Source organism: Carassius auratus, chromosome 7 (assembly GCF_003368295.1).
Source record: "Carassius auratus strain Wakin chromosome 7, ASM336829v1, whole genome shotgun sequence".
NCBI classification, from domain to species: Eukaryota; Metazoa; Chordata; class Actinopteri; order Cypriniformes; family Cyprinidae; genus Carassius; species Carassius auratus.
This window is the reverse complement of record NC_039249.1, coordinates 33,554,899-33,567,946: the sequence shown is the minus strand read 5'-3', so window position 1 is coordinate 33,567,946 and position 13,048 is coordinate 33,554,899. Positions and strand designations below refer to the sequence as shown.

Below are 13,048 nucleotides of genomic sequence, written 5' to 3'. Positions count from 1 at the left end.
GGTTCGGGCCATTCCCGAGCTCAGAGCCCCTTCCCCGGACAGCACGCCAAATATGCACTATAATACTTCAGCTAATTATATGTAAGTGTGAACTCATGAAAATGTCTTATGTGCTTATTCTGTCACAGCTTTGACGCCAAGAGACCAGGTGTGGTGCTTGCAAAAACTCATCGTGATGCACAACCTGTCGAATATCAGCTACTGCGCGACGGAGCAGATCTGCCCCCTATCGACGGTCTTCCTATATAATGTGTTGTTTCGCCAACACTTCGTGGACTATGCATGATTTACGTGTTGCGTTAAGTGTTTCCCACGTGAGGTAATTTGTCAGAGAAAAGAACAGAATCAAAGATAAAACATTTTATTATAGAAAATTGTACTTTGCATATTATACTATAAAAACATATAATTATAGTTGATTTTAGTTTATCATAGTTGATCATAACTAGAGATGAAATGGCATGAAAATTTTATTTCATGATTATTATGACCAAAATGATCACGGTTATCACAGAATCCTGTTCAAAAAGTCCTGACATATTTCAGCCTCTAAATCATTTTTATAAAAGTCAAAAAAGATAAATTACTGACATTTACAATGCACATTCTCCTTTATTATTAATAGTATGCGGTGCGATTTTTCCCATTGTGTGTGTCGTTGCTATGCAAGCATGCAGCTTTACAGGGGGTGTGGCTTATCTAAATGAGATGTAAATGAGCCCTATTGTCAATCCCAGCAGATGAGAACTGCACAATGTTTAGAGGCCATTTTTCACCATTTTGTGTTTTTTTGAGTGCCTACCTTCAAATGGCCACAACTTCTCCAAATATTATCAGATTTCCATCGTTGGAAAGCTTGGAGACTACACTTTTAGAATCTGTGAATAACTCAAAATACCCCAGAACCGACTTGTGTCCCTACTTTCCGTGATTGATCACATATTAAAAAGATCATATTTACACATTCATGTATTTGTCAGATGCTTTGACTTGCAGATCATCGTTGTTGTAGTAATGAGATATTAGAATTGGTAAAAATCAGGAAATATGAAACTATGAAAGCAGTATTACTTCCTATCGGTTCTTTTTGTTATAAGCATCATTACGGTGGAAACTGTCTCGTTCAGTGCGGTGTGTGTGGCTCTTAAAAGAGCCTTTGGGGTGTTTGTCAGCGGCGGGTTTAAGCGCGCTCTCCGCGGATGCGGCGGGCCAGCTGGATGTCTTTGGGCATGATGGTGACTCTCTTGGCGTGGATGGCGCACAGGTTGGTGTCCTCGAACAGACCGACCAGATAAGCCTCGCTGGACTCCTGCAGGGCCATGACAGCGGAGCTCTGGAAGCGCAGGTCCGTCTTGAAATCCTGAGCGATCTCTCGCACCAGACGCTGGAAAGGCAGTTTGCGGATCAGCAGCTCGGTGGACTTCTGATAGCGGCGGATCTCTCGGAGAGCCACGGTCCCGGGCCTGTAACGGTGGGGCTTCTTGACGCCGCCGGTGGCTGGGGCGCTCTTCCGGGCGGCTTTAGTAGCGAGCTGCTTCCTCGGGGCTTTGCCACCGGTGGATTTACGAGCGGTCTGCTTGGTTCTTGCCATCGCTACGATCAACTTCTCTCTCCGTTCTTAGCACGTAGAAAATGCTTCTCCGTCTCATGCCTCTGGTTTTAAAGCGTCATACGGTCACGAGCTTACAGCGTCAGTAGGGTGCAGAGGCTTGTGATTGGCTGATGTCTGACCTCTGCCCATGACTGCTAGCCAATGAATGCGCCGCTTCTGTGTTCAAACGGGGCTGTCTGTGTTTCCCGCTCAAAATGCTTTGTTCTGTTTAGTACTTTACGCATCATTCATTTATATATTAATTCAACTTTATTTTCAGAATCAAGGTCTCTCAGCAAAACATAAAATACGGTTACAATAAAATAAAAAACACTTTCTCATTGGTAACTGATTTAAGTTTTGACAACAGCATCATAATAGCTTTCTGTAAATCATCCAACAGAGAATAAATGTATAATTAAAGCATCGTACTTTATCCTTACACAACAGATCACATACTCTGCTCCATCTTGTGTTTTCAGCAGGATCCTCACACAGTCATTGTAAGCATCCTGAAACTTTCACGGAACTCTCTTTTAAACCTAACCACAAGGCAGCAGCATAAAGAAATGTACAATATAACAATCTTTTTTTTATATTTTATTATATTTTTAATACTTTACTTTGACGAGCGATCAAAAGCATCGATAAATCTAGTTATGACTTTTGTACAGTTCTACGCCTTCCTTCATAGACTTCAAGCCAAGCTGACTGTTATCAAGATAAACACCTTGCATGATTATTTCCAGAACCTTTAACACAACACTAGCAAAAGAAATTGGATTTACACCATTCCCGTTTGATAAACGTTCAATTAAAACAATCAAGTACGTAAGTGAACGTATATGTATTTATTTCAAATAGTCTGCATGGTGTATCATGAAAAAAAACTAAAGTAAATTGCTCTCTGTCAGATGAAGTGTGTGGCTCTTAAAAGAGCCTTTGTGTTGGAGAAGCAGAGCGGACTCGGTTTACTTGGCTTTGGCGGGTTTCTCGGTCTTCTTGGGCAGCAGCACGGCCTGGATGTTGGGCAGCACGCCGCCCTGAGCGATGGTCACTCGACCCAGGAGTTTGTTGAGCTCCTCGTCATTGCGCACCGCCAGCTGCAGGTGACGGGGAATGATGCGTGTCTTCTTGTTGTCTCTCGCGGCGTTTCCAGCCAACTCCAGGATCTCAGCGGTCAGATACTCGAGCACAGCCGCCAGATAGACGGGAGCTCCGGCACCGACGCGCTCTGCGTAGTTCCCTTTGCGGAGAAGTCTGTGAACACGACCGACGGGGAACTGCAGCCCTGCTCTGGAGGAGCGAGTCTTGGCCTTCGCTCTCGCTTTGCCCCCGGTTTTGCCTCTTCCGCTCATCTTCGATTACAAGATACTTCAACTTTAGTAAAGAGAAGAAATAATAACCTAATGATGACCGTTGTTCTGCTTTTAAAAGCGCGTGACAGTCGCCCATTGGTTTAGACCTTGTAAGATTTTAAACAAATCACTGAACTTCCCTCCAACATCCACCGACAAAGCCACGCCTCCACATCTGCGCGCGGACTGAGCAGCATTTCAGATTAATAAACACACGACGACAGAAAACATTGAAGGCATTGTTTTGGGGTGTTGGGATATATTTTATGTGTGTGCAAAAAAAAAATTATATTGTTTTCCAACTTAATTAAATTGAGATTGCTGATCCATTAAAGCCGTTTATATTAATAAACGTAAATAATTTGTTTTCTTTTTTCTAAATGCAGTCAACATGTAAAACATTTCCAGTCAGGTAGACTCAGATGCAGTCTTATAATAATTACTTACATTTACATTTAGCAGATGCTTTTATCCAATTTGATTTACAAAAGAAGACAATGGAAGCAATCAAAATCATCAAAAGAGGAATGACATACGTCTCAGTTATCTTAACACAGTACATATAGAAAGGTTATTTATTTATTTATTTTACATTTTTATTTTAACGCTAAGAAAAAATAATAATAATAATAATCAGAGCCAGCTAGTGTTAAAAGGGCCTATTGGTATTGTTATATTGTAAAATAAGTATTAAAAAACAGACAAGTATACACAATTTTTTGAAAGGCTAGTGCAAGCCTTTCTTTTTGCTCTTTCTTCAGAGTTTGTGGGTGGCTCTGAAAAGAGCCGTTGGGGAAGAAAACAGAAGAGTTTTATTTCTTCTTGGGAGCTGCCTTTTTAGGCTTGGCAGTTTTAGGCTTTGCCGTCTTGGGTTTGGCGGTCTTGGCCTTTTTGGGGCTCTTGGCTGCTTTCTTGGGCGCCGCGGGCTTCTTCGCTTTCTTGGGGCTCTTCGTCGCCTTCTTGGGGCTCTTTGTGGCCTTCTTAGCGGCGGCGGGTTTCTTGGCCTTCTTGGGGGATTTCTTAGCGGCGGGCTTCTTTGCAGCTGCGCTCTTGGGCTTCTTGGCAGCAACGGGTTTCTTGGCCGCGGGCTTCTTGGCTTTAGGAGCCGCTTTCTTCTTGGTCTCGGTCTGCTTCTTGCTGATCTTGAAGGAGCCGGAGGCGCCGGTCCCTTTGACCTGCAGCAGGGCGCCTTTAGTCACCAGGCTCTTGAGGGCGAGCTTGACGCGGGAGTTGTTCTTCTCCACGTCGTAGCCGCCGGCGGCGAGAGCTTTCTTCAGGGCGGCGAGGGACACTCCGCTCCTCTCCTTGGACGCGGACACGGCTTTGAGGATCAGTTCACTGACGCCGGGACCTGCTTTCTTGGCTTTGGCGGCGGACTTCTTCTTGGGCGCTTTGGCCGGCGGAGCGGCGGCTGCTGGAGCGGTTTCTGCCATTTCTCGGAGAGGAATCACAGTCTTTCAAACACTGAGTTCAATGAGTGTCGCTCGAGCAGCGCTGCGCTCTTAAACAACACATGAGAACCTTATAGACTCAACCCGCCCGCTATCTGTCTGCGCGCCTCCGAGAGCCGCTCGCGCTTGTGTTTTCTTCTCCTACATTTAGGGGCAAAACTCGAGTGTTAAAAAAGATTACCGCAGTAGAAACAAAGTCAGCATCAAGCAGAGGTTCTTGACTTTCTGTGGAGACTAAAACCCGCGGCGAGGAAATGTTGGTTTTGCCCCGGTCAGATCAAACTCGAGGCGAGCATCAGCCACGGAACAGAGCCGCGTGTAAATCTAATGCTTTATTTAAGTGTTAAAGGTTGAAGAAAGACCGAAATCGTCCTCTGTGTGTTTCAGAAACAGTTCGAGAGTGGTTTAATTGAATGAGCATCAGTGAGTGTGGTGTGCAGTGTTTGATACAGCTGTAGTTTTGTGCAGCTTGAAGCACACACAGGTCCGGGGCTCCTCGTCCTTTATTTAGCTGATAGACTACATGAAATACTAATATGAGAGATATTTTTCATTAAATTAACAACAACAATTGTTATAATAATGTATATCTGATCACTTATGTATTATTTCAGTAAATGCATCTTAATGACTGATGAATAAAGTGAGCTGTAAGAAGGTTATTTTTCTTAAATCGTTTCCGTCACATGGAAAGACTCCATCCTTTAAGAAACACCACGCAGATCATTTTCTTACTGTATTTTGACCACTTACCCTATATCAAATATTAATTTGTAATAAAGTAATTTATTATATATGACCAATATATGTCTATGACTGTTTGTTGTAATTTAGGAAGTGGATCAGTGTTGAGGCAAGAGAAACAGACATTACTGCATGCTGAAGACATGAAGTGTGACTGTAATACTGATCATTTTGTTTTACTATAGTAAATATGGAAATCAAAGACTTTGTAAAATCTAGAGGCATATATCAAAATGTCCAGCAAATGTTAATTTGATTTAACAAATAATCAGAGACCCATTTCAACACCAGACTCGGTGCTAGATGTGAAGCAAAGAGTATTTCGAGTGAATCCTCCTAAAAACAGTCCCTCTGATACTAGCACTTACCTTTTAATTTCTAGTCTACTCTATATTATTTTAAAATATTAATAACAATACAAACATAGTGTAGTGAGCTAGACTAACTGTTGTTCTCATTTGTAAGTCCCTTTGACTAAAAGTGTCTGCTAAATGATTGAATGTAAATGTAACAGTCACAGAGTGCTATACACAAATCCGGTGAAACACGGAAGTCCACCGCTTCAGAGGACTCCAGAGAACACAGACCTGTAAACTTTGGTTGTGACCACATTAGTTCCCAAGTAAAATAGAGGAGAGGTTAATTATTGCTGTGTCGGGTTTCCCATTACGACGTGTCCCTGTTTACATAAAAATGATCTACATAACATTTTACACCGGTCTGCCTCACAAACGAGGGTCAGTTCAGTGCTGGAGTTGTGCAAAGATTACTTCTGAAAGAGGGATCAATGATCATATAAAATGTAACAATATTTCACTTATTTATTTATTTATTTTGTGTGTTTATACATAATTTTATCCACAAAGCTGCCGTTTTCCTGGTTATTGACCACCACAAAGTGCTAAAATAATCACACTCTCTCTCTCTCTCTCTCTCTCTCTCTCTCTCCCTCACACACACAAACACACACACACACACACATCTCGACTGACGGATTACATCTTTATTTAGAGAGATTGTGGTGCAATCACTCGGTGAGTATAATCATGTTCAAATACATGTTTAGACGTGCGGTCTAAGGCTTCTTTTCCTTGACACACACCTAGCTTTGTGTATAATTGAAAAGATGATATACTCCTCCGGGCTGTTCCTGTAAAGTGCAGTCAATCTTTATTACATGTGAAAGTAAAAGTAATTTCTCCACCCCATACAGATATGTCATGTTTCCTTCTCTTTCTTTGTGAGTTACTAAAGTTACTAATCTCATTTGTATATCTATCGATCTATGTATATGTATCTATTAGAGTGAGGTTAAATTTTGCATTTATTTTATTATTATTATTATTATTACTATTATTATTATTATTATCATTATTATTATTATACAGTTATCAACATGTTATTGTTCTTATTGTGTATATAGTATCAAGTTGCACCTGTATCAGAACAGGCTACAGTCAAAATGCATGGAGAATGTAAAGAGAGCTGCATGGTTAAGGGTAGAAGTGTTATTGGCGTGACAAGTTTAAACCAGCATGAACTTCTGATGGTTTGAGAGATGAGTAATGATCTTTGTTTCAGCAGGATTCAATATTATTCACTAATATTATGAAAGTAGTGAAGGGACATACACTGTAACTGTTAATAAATAAGTGCTTGTGTCTGGGCTGAGTCAGGAGAAGATGATTACAGCTTAGGGATCCACTTGGAGAAAATGAGAACAGAATGCTCAAAGAAGACACCAAATATCCGACTTTTACAGGACTGCATGGCAAGGACAAGGAATGAGAGGGAAGAATACAAGAAACATCACTAAATATATATATATACAAAAAATATACTATCGCGATATCCAGCTCTTAAAACGACATCTGTTGTAAGTGAATAGTTTCCGAATTTTAAGGTCAAAGTAAACATTTGCCCAAATTATTTTTTAATTGTATTTATTGTTTGTTTGTTTGTCAACAGCTTGTATTGGAGTTTGAAAGCAGACTGGATGCAAACATTGAACAAAATGTTCTGAAAAATCTTGACCTGGTGGCACAGAAAGTTATTAATGAGTGCCAGAGAAGAGAAGTCAGGTGGATATTCGTAAAGAGTTGGCTGAAGCGAGAAAAAAAAAAAAAAAAAAAAACATGTTGATTTGGCGCATAAAGGTACTGAATGAATGAATTGAATCAATCAATCCCTGTTTTTATAGATAATAATATTCAAATCATAATAAAGATAAAACAATGTTTGTGGACATTTTCTCAATTTTACATTAAAGGTTGCTTCCACTTTTATTTAAAGGCAGGGTAGGTAAGAAATTTATAAACAACTTTCTTCCAAATTTGTTTAAACTTTCTATTTATATCAATGCATAATTAAAATGTAAGTACTCTGATAAAAAGAGTATAAAAATCGAGTGACTCTAGACCGTTTAATCTGTATTAAACACAGCTCATTATTTCCTTTCGGCACGAAACATAGGATTGGCTTAGGCAACTGTCACTCTCTCGCAACCATGGCAACCACCCTTTTGCCACACATGACCTGCCCACTTGCGTACGCACGTTTGATTTGAGGAATTCAAGAGGCACGGATCCTAGGAATACCAAAACAATGGCAGAGAAACAGCAAGCAAAATTCACTGTACCGGCCTATGCAGTTAGTGAAGGCAAACCAGGCAAAAAAAGGAAGACCGTAACAGTACAAGAAAAGGCAATGAACAAAAAGTCTTTGGATAAACAAAGAAATAAAACGCGAGTTAATATCGGCGTGCCTTTCCAGCGATGGCTGGAACTGAGGGAACTCAAGTGCTCCTTGCCCTGCCCTGCACTTCAACCACCCCGTCCTCGGCCTCTACTTCCTCGGACCCTAGTTGCACGGCCTCTTGCACGACCTCCTCTGCTTCGCCCTCGACCCCGGACCTGTCCTCGAGCTGACGATGCGGTACTTGTCTCTGGAGTGTAACGTTAGTCCTCATCAGAGTCAACAATGCTTTCATCATGGAAACTCTTACATGCAGAACAACGTATATGTTATGAATCTTACACGAAATTCATCTTCATCACAGTGTAAATGATGGTAATGGAAAAACGTGTATCATGCAACCTGTTTTTAGCTTTGCCTTATAGATAACTAGCTCGTTAGCGAATCAAAAAATATATATTTTAAACTTTACCAATATTAATATGCTAGCTTGATAGTGAGTACTAAAATACATCTTGTTTGTTTATCTTCATAATTATAAAGTTATTTTTATTACATGTGATTCTGACATGATTTCACTACATGCACTCTGCTCCTTCCTCTCCGCTCGTCTCAGGTAAATAATGCGTCTTCCAGCTCAGTGGTCGGAGTCGCGCGTTCATGTGTTTTGGGGGCGTGGCTTTAGAAGGCGCCCAGAAGGGAGGGGGTGGTGTGAATGGAAATAATGAGCTGTCTTTAAAACAGTCGTTAGAGGTCTACAGACACTCGATTTTTATACTTTCTTTTCCAGAGTACTTACATTTTAATTATGTATTGATATATAAATAAAGTTTAAACACATTTGGAAAAAAAGTTTTTTATACATGTTTTACCTACCCTGCCTTTAAGGAGATCATCGATGAGGTATATATATCCATCCACTTAACATTAAAAAAAATAAAATCTGTTTTTCTGCCCCTTCTCTTTGACTGTGTTGAGGTTCCACTATATAACATAAGCAACGTGTTTGCTTTAAATGTATTCACACCTATGTCACAAAGTCACAGATTTCTTAGTGGCAAATTTTGGAAACATTTTGGGAACATTTGGACAAAAAAAATGAAAAAAAAATAAAAAAAAATAAAAATAAAGAAAATCATACATCACATTTTAGATGCTAAAATTTTTATACCATATATAATATTATCCTGTTTTTGTTTAGGAACCAAGCATGCCCAATCCCATGCTATGTATAAAAAGACGTGCCTAGAGTCTGTAATTGAAGTAATGATGGAAGGGGAGAAGATCTGTGAAGTAGATGACATCACCATGGCTCTAGTTGTTCTAATGGCAACACATTTCATTTCAACATTGAGTATGCTTCAAAGATGAGAAACACCCTGAAATTCATTGAAAAGTATTTAATGTGTCATAATGCCGAAACCAAAATGCCACCTACCGTGATTAAAATGGCAAATACTTTATTTAACTAAATGTGTATATGTATATATGTGTATGTGGCGGGGGATGTAAAAACATGATATTAGATGATATTACACGGTCTTGTAAACATTACTATTATTATTATTATTTTTTTTTTTAATATTTATGTTTTTTTCCAGCTAATATTTTTTGGTAAAGAATTGATCAGAGGTGATGTAAATAAATTATATTAATTGTTGTAAACAGTATTATTACTATTTATTCATTTATTTGTTTATTTGTTTGTTTGAAAGAGAGCATTTATTAGTTTTAATATATATTTTCCTCAGTGATGTACTGTGATTACCTTTTGTAGGTATATAAACATTAATTAAAATATACTTTCATATACAATTACAGGTTGTGTCTGTGTTGTGAATTGGGATAATAATAATAATAATAATAGTAATGTCCAAAATATTGCTTTAAAATTGTATTAAAAAGGTAAAAAAATGAACCTTTAAGGTTCCCCCACAGTTGCAATCTCCAGGAACCTCAAAAGGTTAATTTTTGAGCATTTTCTTCTAAGAGTGTTACAAGTTATTCTGTTCTGAACGGAGCAGAGGAATTACTGCGAAATATATTTTAAAGATATTTACTTTTTTGAGATGTGTTGATGCCATGAAATTTAAAATCAACTTATTTTTCCCTTAAAATGCTAAATTTTCTCAATTTAAACATTTGATATGTCATCTATGTTGAATTACGAATACAATATTTGAAATTTGAAACTTACACATCATTGCATTGCGTTTTTTATTCACAATTTGTACAGTGTCCCAATGTTTTTGGAATCAGGTATGTATCTATACAAATAAAAACTACAGGAAACTGAATTTCGCAAGACAGATTTGAGGATTCCTGGCCAACATGAAACAGCAGGTTCTGAAAAGGTCTCTTTTGGTTTGAGCCATTCCAGTTCAACTGAGTGGCTAAAGAATGTCCAGTCAATGTTGTTAGTATTCTCCTACAGTAGCTGCATTACAGGGATGCCTACACCAAACCCGAATGGGCACAAAAGGTACAAAAGTTAGATTAGATTCAACTTTATGCCATTGCACATGTGGACACAAGGCAATATAATACAGTAGACAGGGGAAGAGATAACAGCAAAACATTAGGAAAGAGGAGAGGGGGAAAAAAAGTTGCTCTGGGCCTGAACAGTAGTAACCGAGACTTTCTGAACTGTTTGAGGCTTTCATCAAATTGTGCCAAAAAACGGTTCCCCTTCAGGAGCTCGAGCTGCATCAAGAAACTTTGGGAATGCCTTCAGTATGATCACGCTCTAAATCAGGTGTGATATGAGTCCAATAGATGGCCGAAACATCATGGGAGAGGTGACGTAGAAACCAGAGAGCTTAAAAACACGTGCGGTGGAAAGAGTGTCATTCAGCAAACCGCTCATGTGTGTCAGTTCTGTTTATTGTTGTCTGTCCAAGTAAAATGCAATATAAGCATATAAGGGTGAGAGCAGACAACATTTTCGACTGTGTGTTCCACCCTGCCCGCGCTACATTACAGGTGGGAATATACAGTTTATGTTTTTTTTGTTTGTTTTGCTTTAAGGAGTGTGTTCTTGATCTTGTGGTCCCGGTCCCATTGCTACTGAGGCACAGCAGCGATTGAGATCACGGGGATCACACATGAATCTACGGATGGGTTGGAGATGGGCTCGTCTTTTCTTCACCTAGATCTAGCGCTCTCTCTCTGGGTCTGGAAGCCCACACTGCAGTCTCTTCCCCCCCGAGTGAGAGCTCGCTGCTGCAGATAACTGCTTTCTCTGAGGAGACTGATGTTGTTTGCATATGACACACTGCATTTTTAGATCACTTGTTCTCCCTGTCTTTGCTAAAATAAGTGGTGAGTTAGGGTTAGGGTTGAGCACCCTTTCTTCTCGCTCACCCTTTAAATGCAGCAAACTCTTGGCGATTCATTTATCTAGTTAGATCATGGTGTAATACCTCTCTTTCTATGAGGATGTTGTTGTAGTCATTGGGGGTTGCTGTGGGGAAGAGTGGTATTCACCTCATCATATGGTGCCCGTCTCTCTTAAGTGCCCTCAGGAGATCAGTTCTGCCAACCGGGAGATTCCCATCAGGAGGGATCACACATCGACACATTTCTTGGATTAGCATTAAGGAAACCGATAGCAGCTAGCAAATTAGACGCAGTCACTTTAAGAGAAAAGGGGAAGTTGAGGGAAGTTGTGGTCTAATAGTTAGAGATTTGGACTTGCAAACCAAAGGTTGTGAGTTCAAGTCTTGGGCTGGCAGGAATTGTAGGTGGGGGGAGTGAACGTACAGAACGTACTCTCTCCACCTTCAAGACAATGACTGATGTGTCCTTGAGCAAGGCACCGAACCCCCAACTGCTCCCCGGGCGATGCAGCATAAATGGCTGCCCACTACTCCGGGTGTGTGTTCACAGTGTGTGTGTGTGTTCACTGCTGTGTGTGTGCACTTTGGATGGGTTAAATGCAGAGCACGTGTTCTGAGTATGGGTCACAATACTTTGCTGAATGTCATGTCACTTTCAGATAATACATCCAATATGATGTTATGTCTACATTAATCTGGAACACTCTTCATCCATTTTCAAGCGTTTTGCAAACATTGTCTCATCCACACTAAAACATAAAAACATGTTAAATTCACTTTCTGTGCATGTGCAAAACCTAAAAAAAAAAGCTCACTGCAGATGATACACACAGAACAGATATGATACATTTGTATGCAGTTCTTCTGACAGGATTATTTTATTCATGAAAAGAGCTCACTATTCACTGATGTGTCCAGGTTGCACACACTCAAGATTTTGTCTGATCTGAAATGCAACTGCCCTCATGTTTTTCGGCAAATAGCTCAGTTTTCCTTGATAGAAACGCCATCTCAATGTGGACAGAAGGCCAAAATTAAGAGAAAAATTTGCTTTTTTAAAGAAAACATAAGTGTGGACAAGTCCACATATTAAATTTCTTTCGCAACTGTTTAGTTTCACGTAAGAAATAGCTGACCATTATTTAGAGATGACAATTTTACATACACTTTAATTTTGTATGCATGTCTCTCTGCATGCACACTGTACGCACCAAACAATGAAACTGAATTAAGCTTTTCATGTCTTTTTGTGCTTGTATGTTTAATCCAGTGTATAAAACATGGACGTATAGTGTTTGTGACGGGTCGGGGTATATTCTGGCAAACTGTTGACCAATCACGTTTCACAATCACATGAACAAAGTTTCATTAACAAGTTTCAGTCAAATATTTATAGTTTAGGCCAATAACAAAACCCAGTGTTAAAGCAGAGCACAAACAATTATATCTGGAACATTAATTACTGTAGAGACTATACAATATGCGTCACTAATGAACACAATTTTTTTAGGGATCACATGCATAATTATGTCCAATAACATTATGACACGATATAAGAAAAATCAGAGATGGTTTAAATGTCCTTAGAAATAAATAATAATAAATAAAATGCTAATGCTATGACAAGTGTTTTTTTTTTTTTTATATAAATACAATTAGTTAGAAAACGAACAGAGGGCAAGTAGAGGCTCATGTGTTTTTATTATTTAAATGCAAACATGTAAACAAATGTACAGAATTATGTGAAGTTACATATTTACATTATTTTAACAGTTACATTGCGTGGCACGATGAGTAAGGATTGTTCTCAGATGTGAATGTGTTCTTGACGTCATCAAACCAAAGTCACAGTGAGCGCATCGAGTGATGTAT

The 13,048-nt window shown here is 39.3% G+C and overlaps 3 protein-coding genes across 3 annotated transcripts; all 3 read right to left on the bottom strand.

Annotated features, from left to right (window-relative positions):
- Positions 1-1,116: 1,116 nt before the first annotated feature.
- LOC113106545 (histone H3-like) lies at positions 1,117-1,633 on the bottom strand. Its single transcript, XM_026268618.1, has one exon. The coding sequence runs from the start codon at positions 1,589-1,591 to the stop codon at positions 1,181-1,183; it is 411 nt and encodes a 136-aa protein (XP_026124403.1). The 5' UTR covers positions 1,592-1,633; the 3' UTR covers positions 1,117-1,180.
- A 790-nt stretch (positions 1,634-2,423) lies between these two features.
- On the bottom strand, positions 2,424-3,005 carry LOC113106553 (histone H2A-like). The gene has a single exon (XM_026268627.1). The coding sequence runs from the start codon at positions 2,947-2,949 to the stop codon at positions 2,563-2,565; it is 387 nt and encodes a 128-aa protein (XP_026124412.1). The 5' UTR covers positions 2,950-3,005; the 3' UTR covers positions 2,424-2,562.
- Positions 3,006-3,692: 687 nt separating this feature from the next.
- On the bottom strand, positions 3,693-4,479 carry LOC113106541 (histone H1-like). The gene has a single exon (XM_026268615.1). It carries the CDS (start codon positions 4,380-4,382, stop codon positions 3,762-3,764), a length of 621 nt encoding a protein of 206 aa, XP_026124400.1. The 5' UTR covers positions 4,383-4,479; the 3' UTR covers positions 3,693-3,761.
- Between the last annotated feature and the right edge of the window lie 8,569 nt (positions 4,480-13,048).

What these genes read in the sequence shown, in the direction of transcription:
- LOC113106545 (XM_026268618.1), bottom strand. Translation starts at nt 1,591, where the DNA reads ATGGCAAGAACCAAGCAGACCGCTCGTAAATCCACCGGTGGCAAAGCC.
- LOC113106553 (XM_026268627.1), bottom strand. Translation starts at nt 2,949, where the DNA reads ATGAGCGGAAGAGGCAAAACCGGGGGCAAAGCGAGAGCGAAGGCCAAG.
- LOC113106541 (XM_026268615.1), bottom strand. Translation starts at nt 4,382, where the DNA reads ATGGCAGAAACCGCTCCAGCAGCCGCCGCTCCGCCGGCCAAAGCGCCC.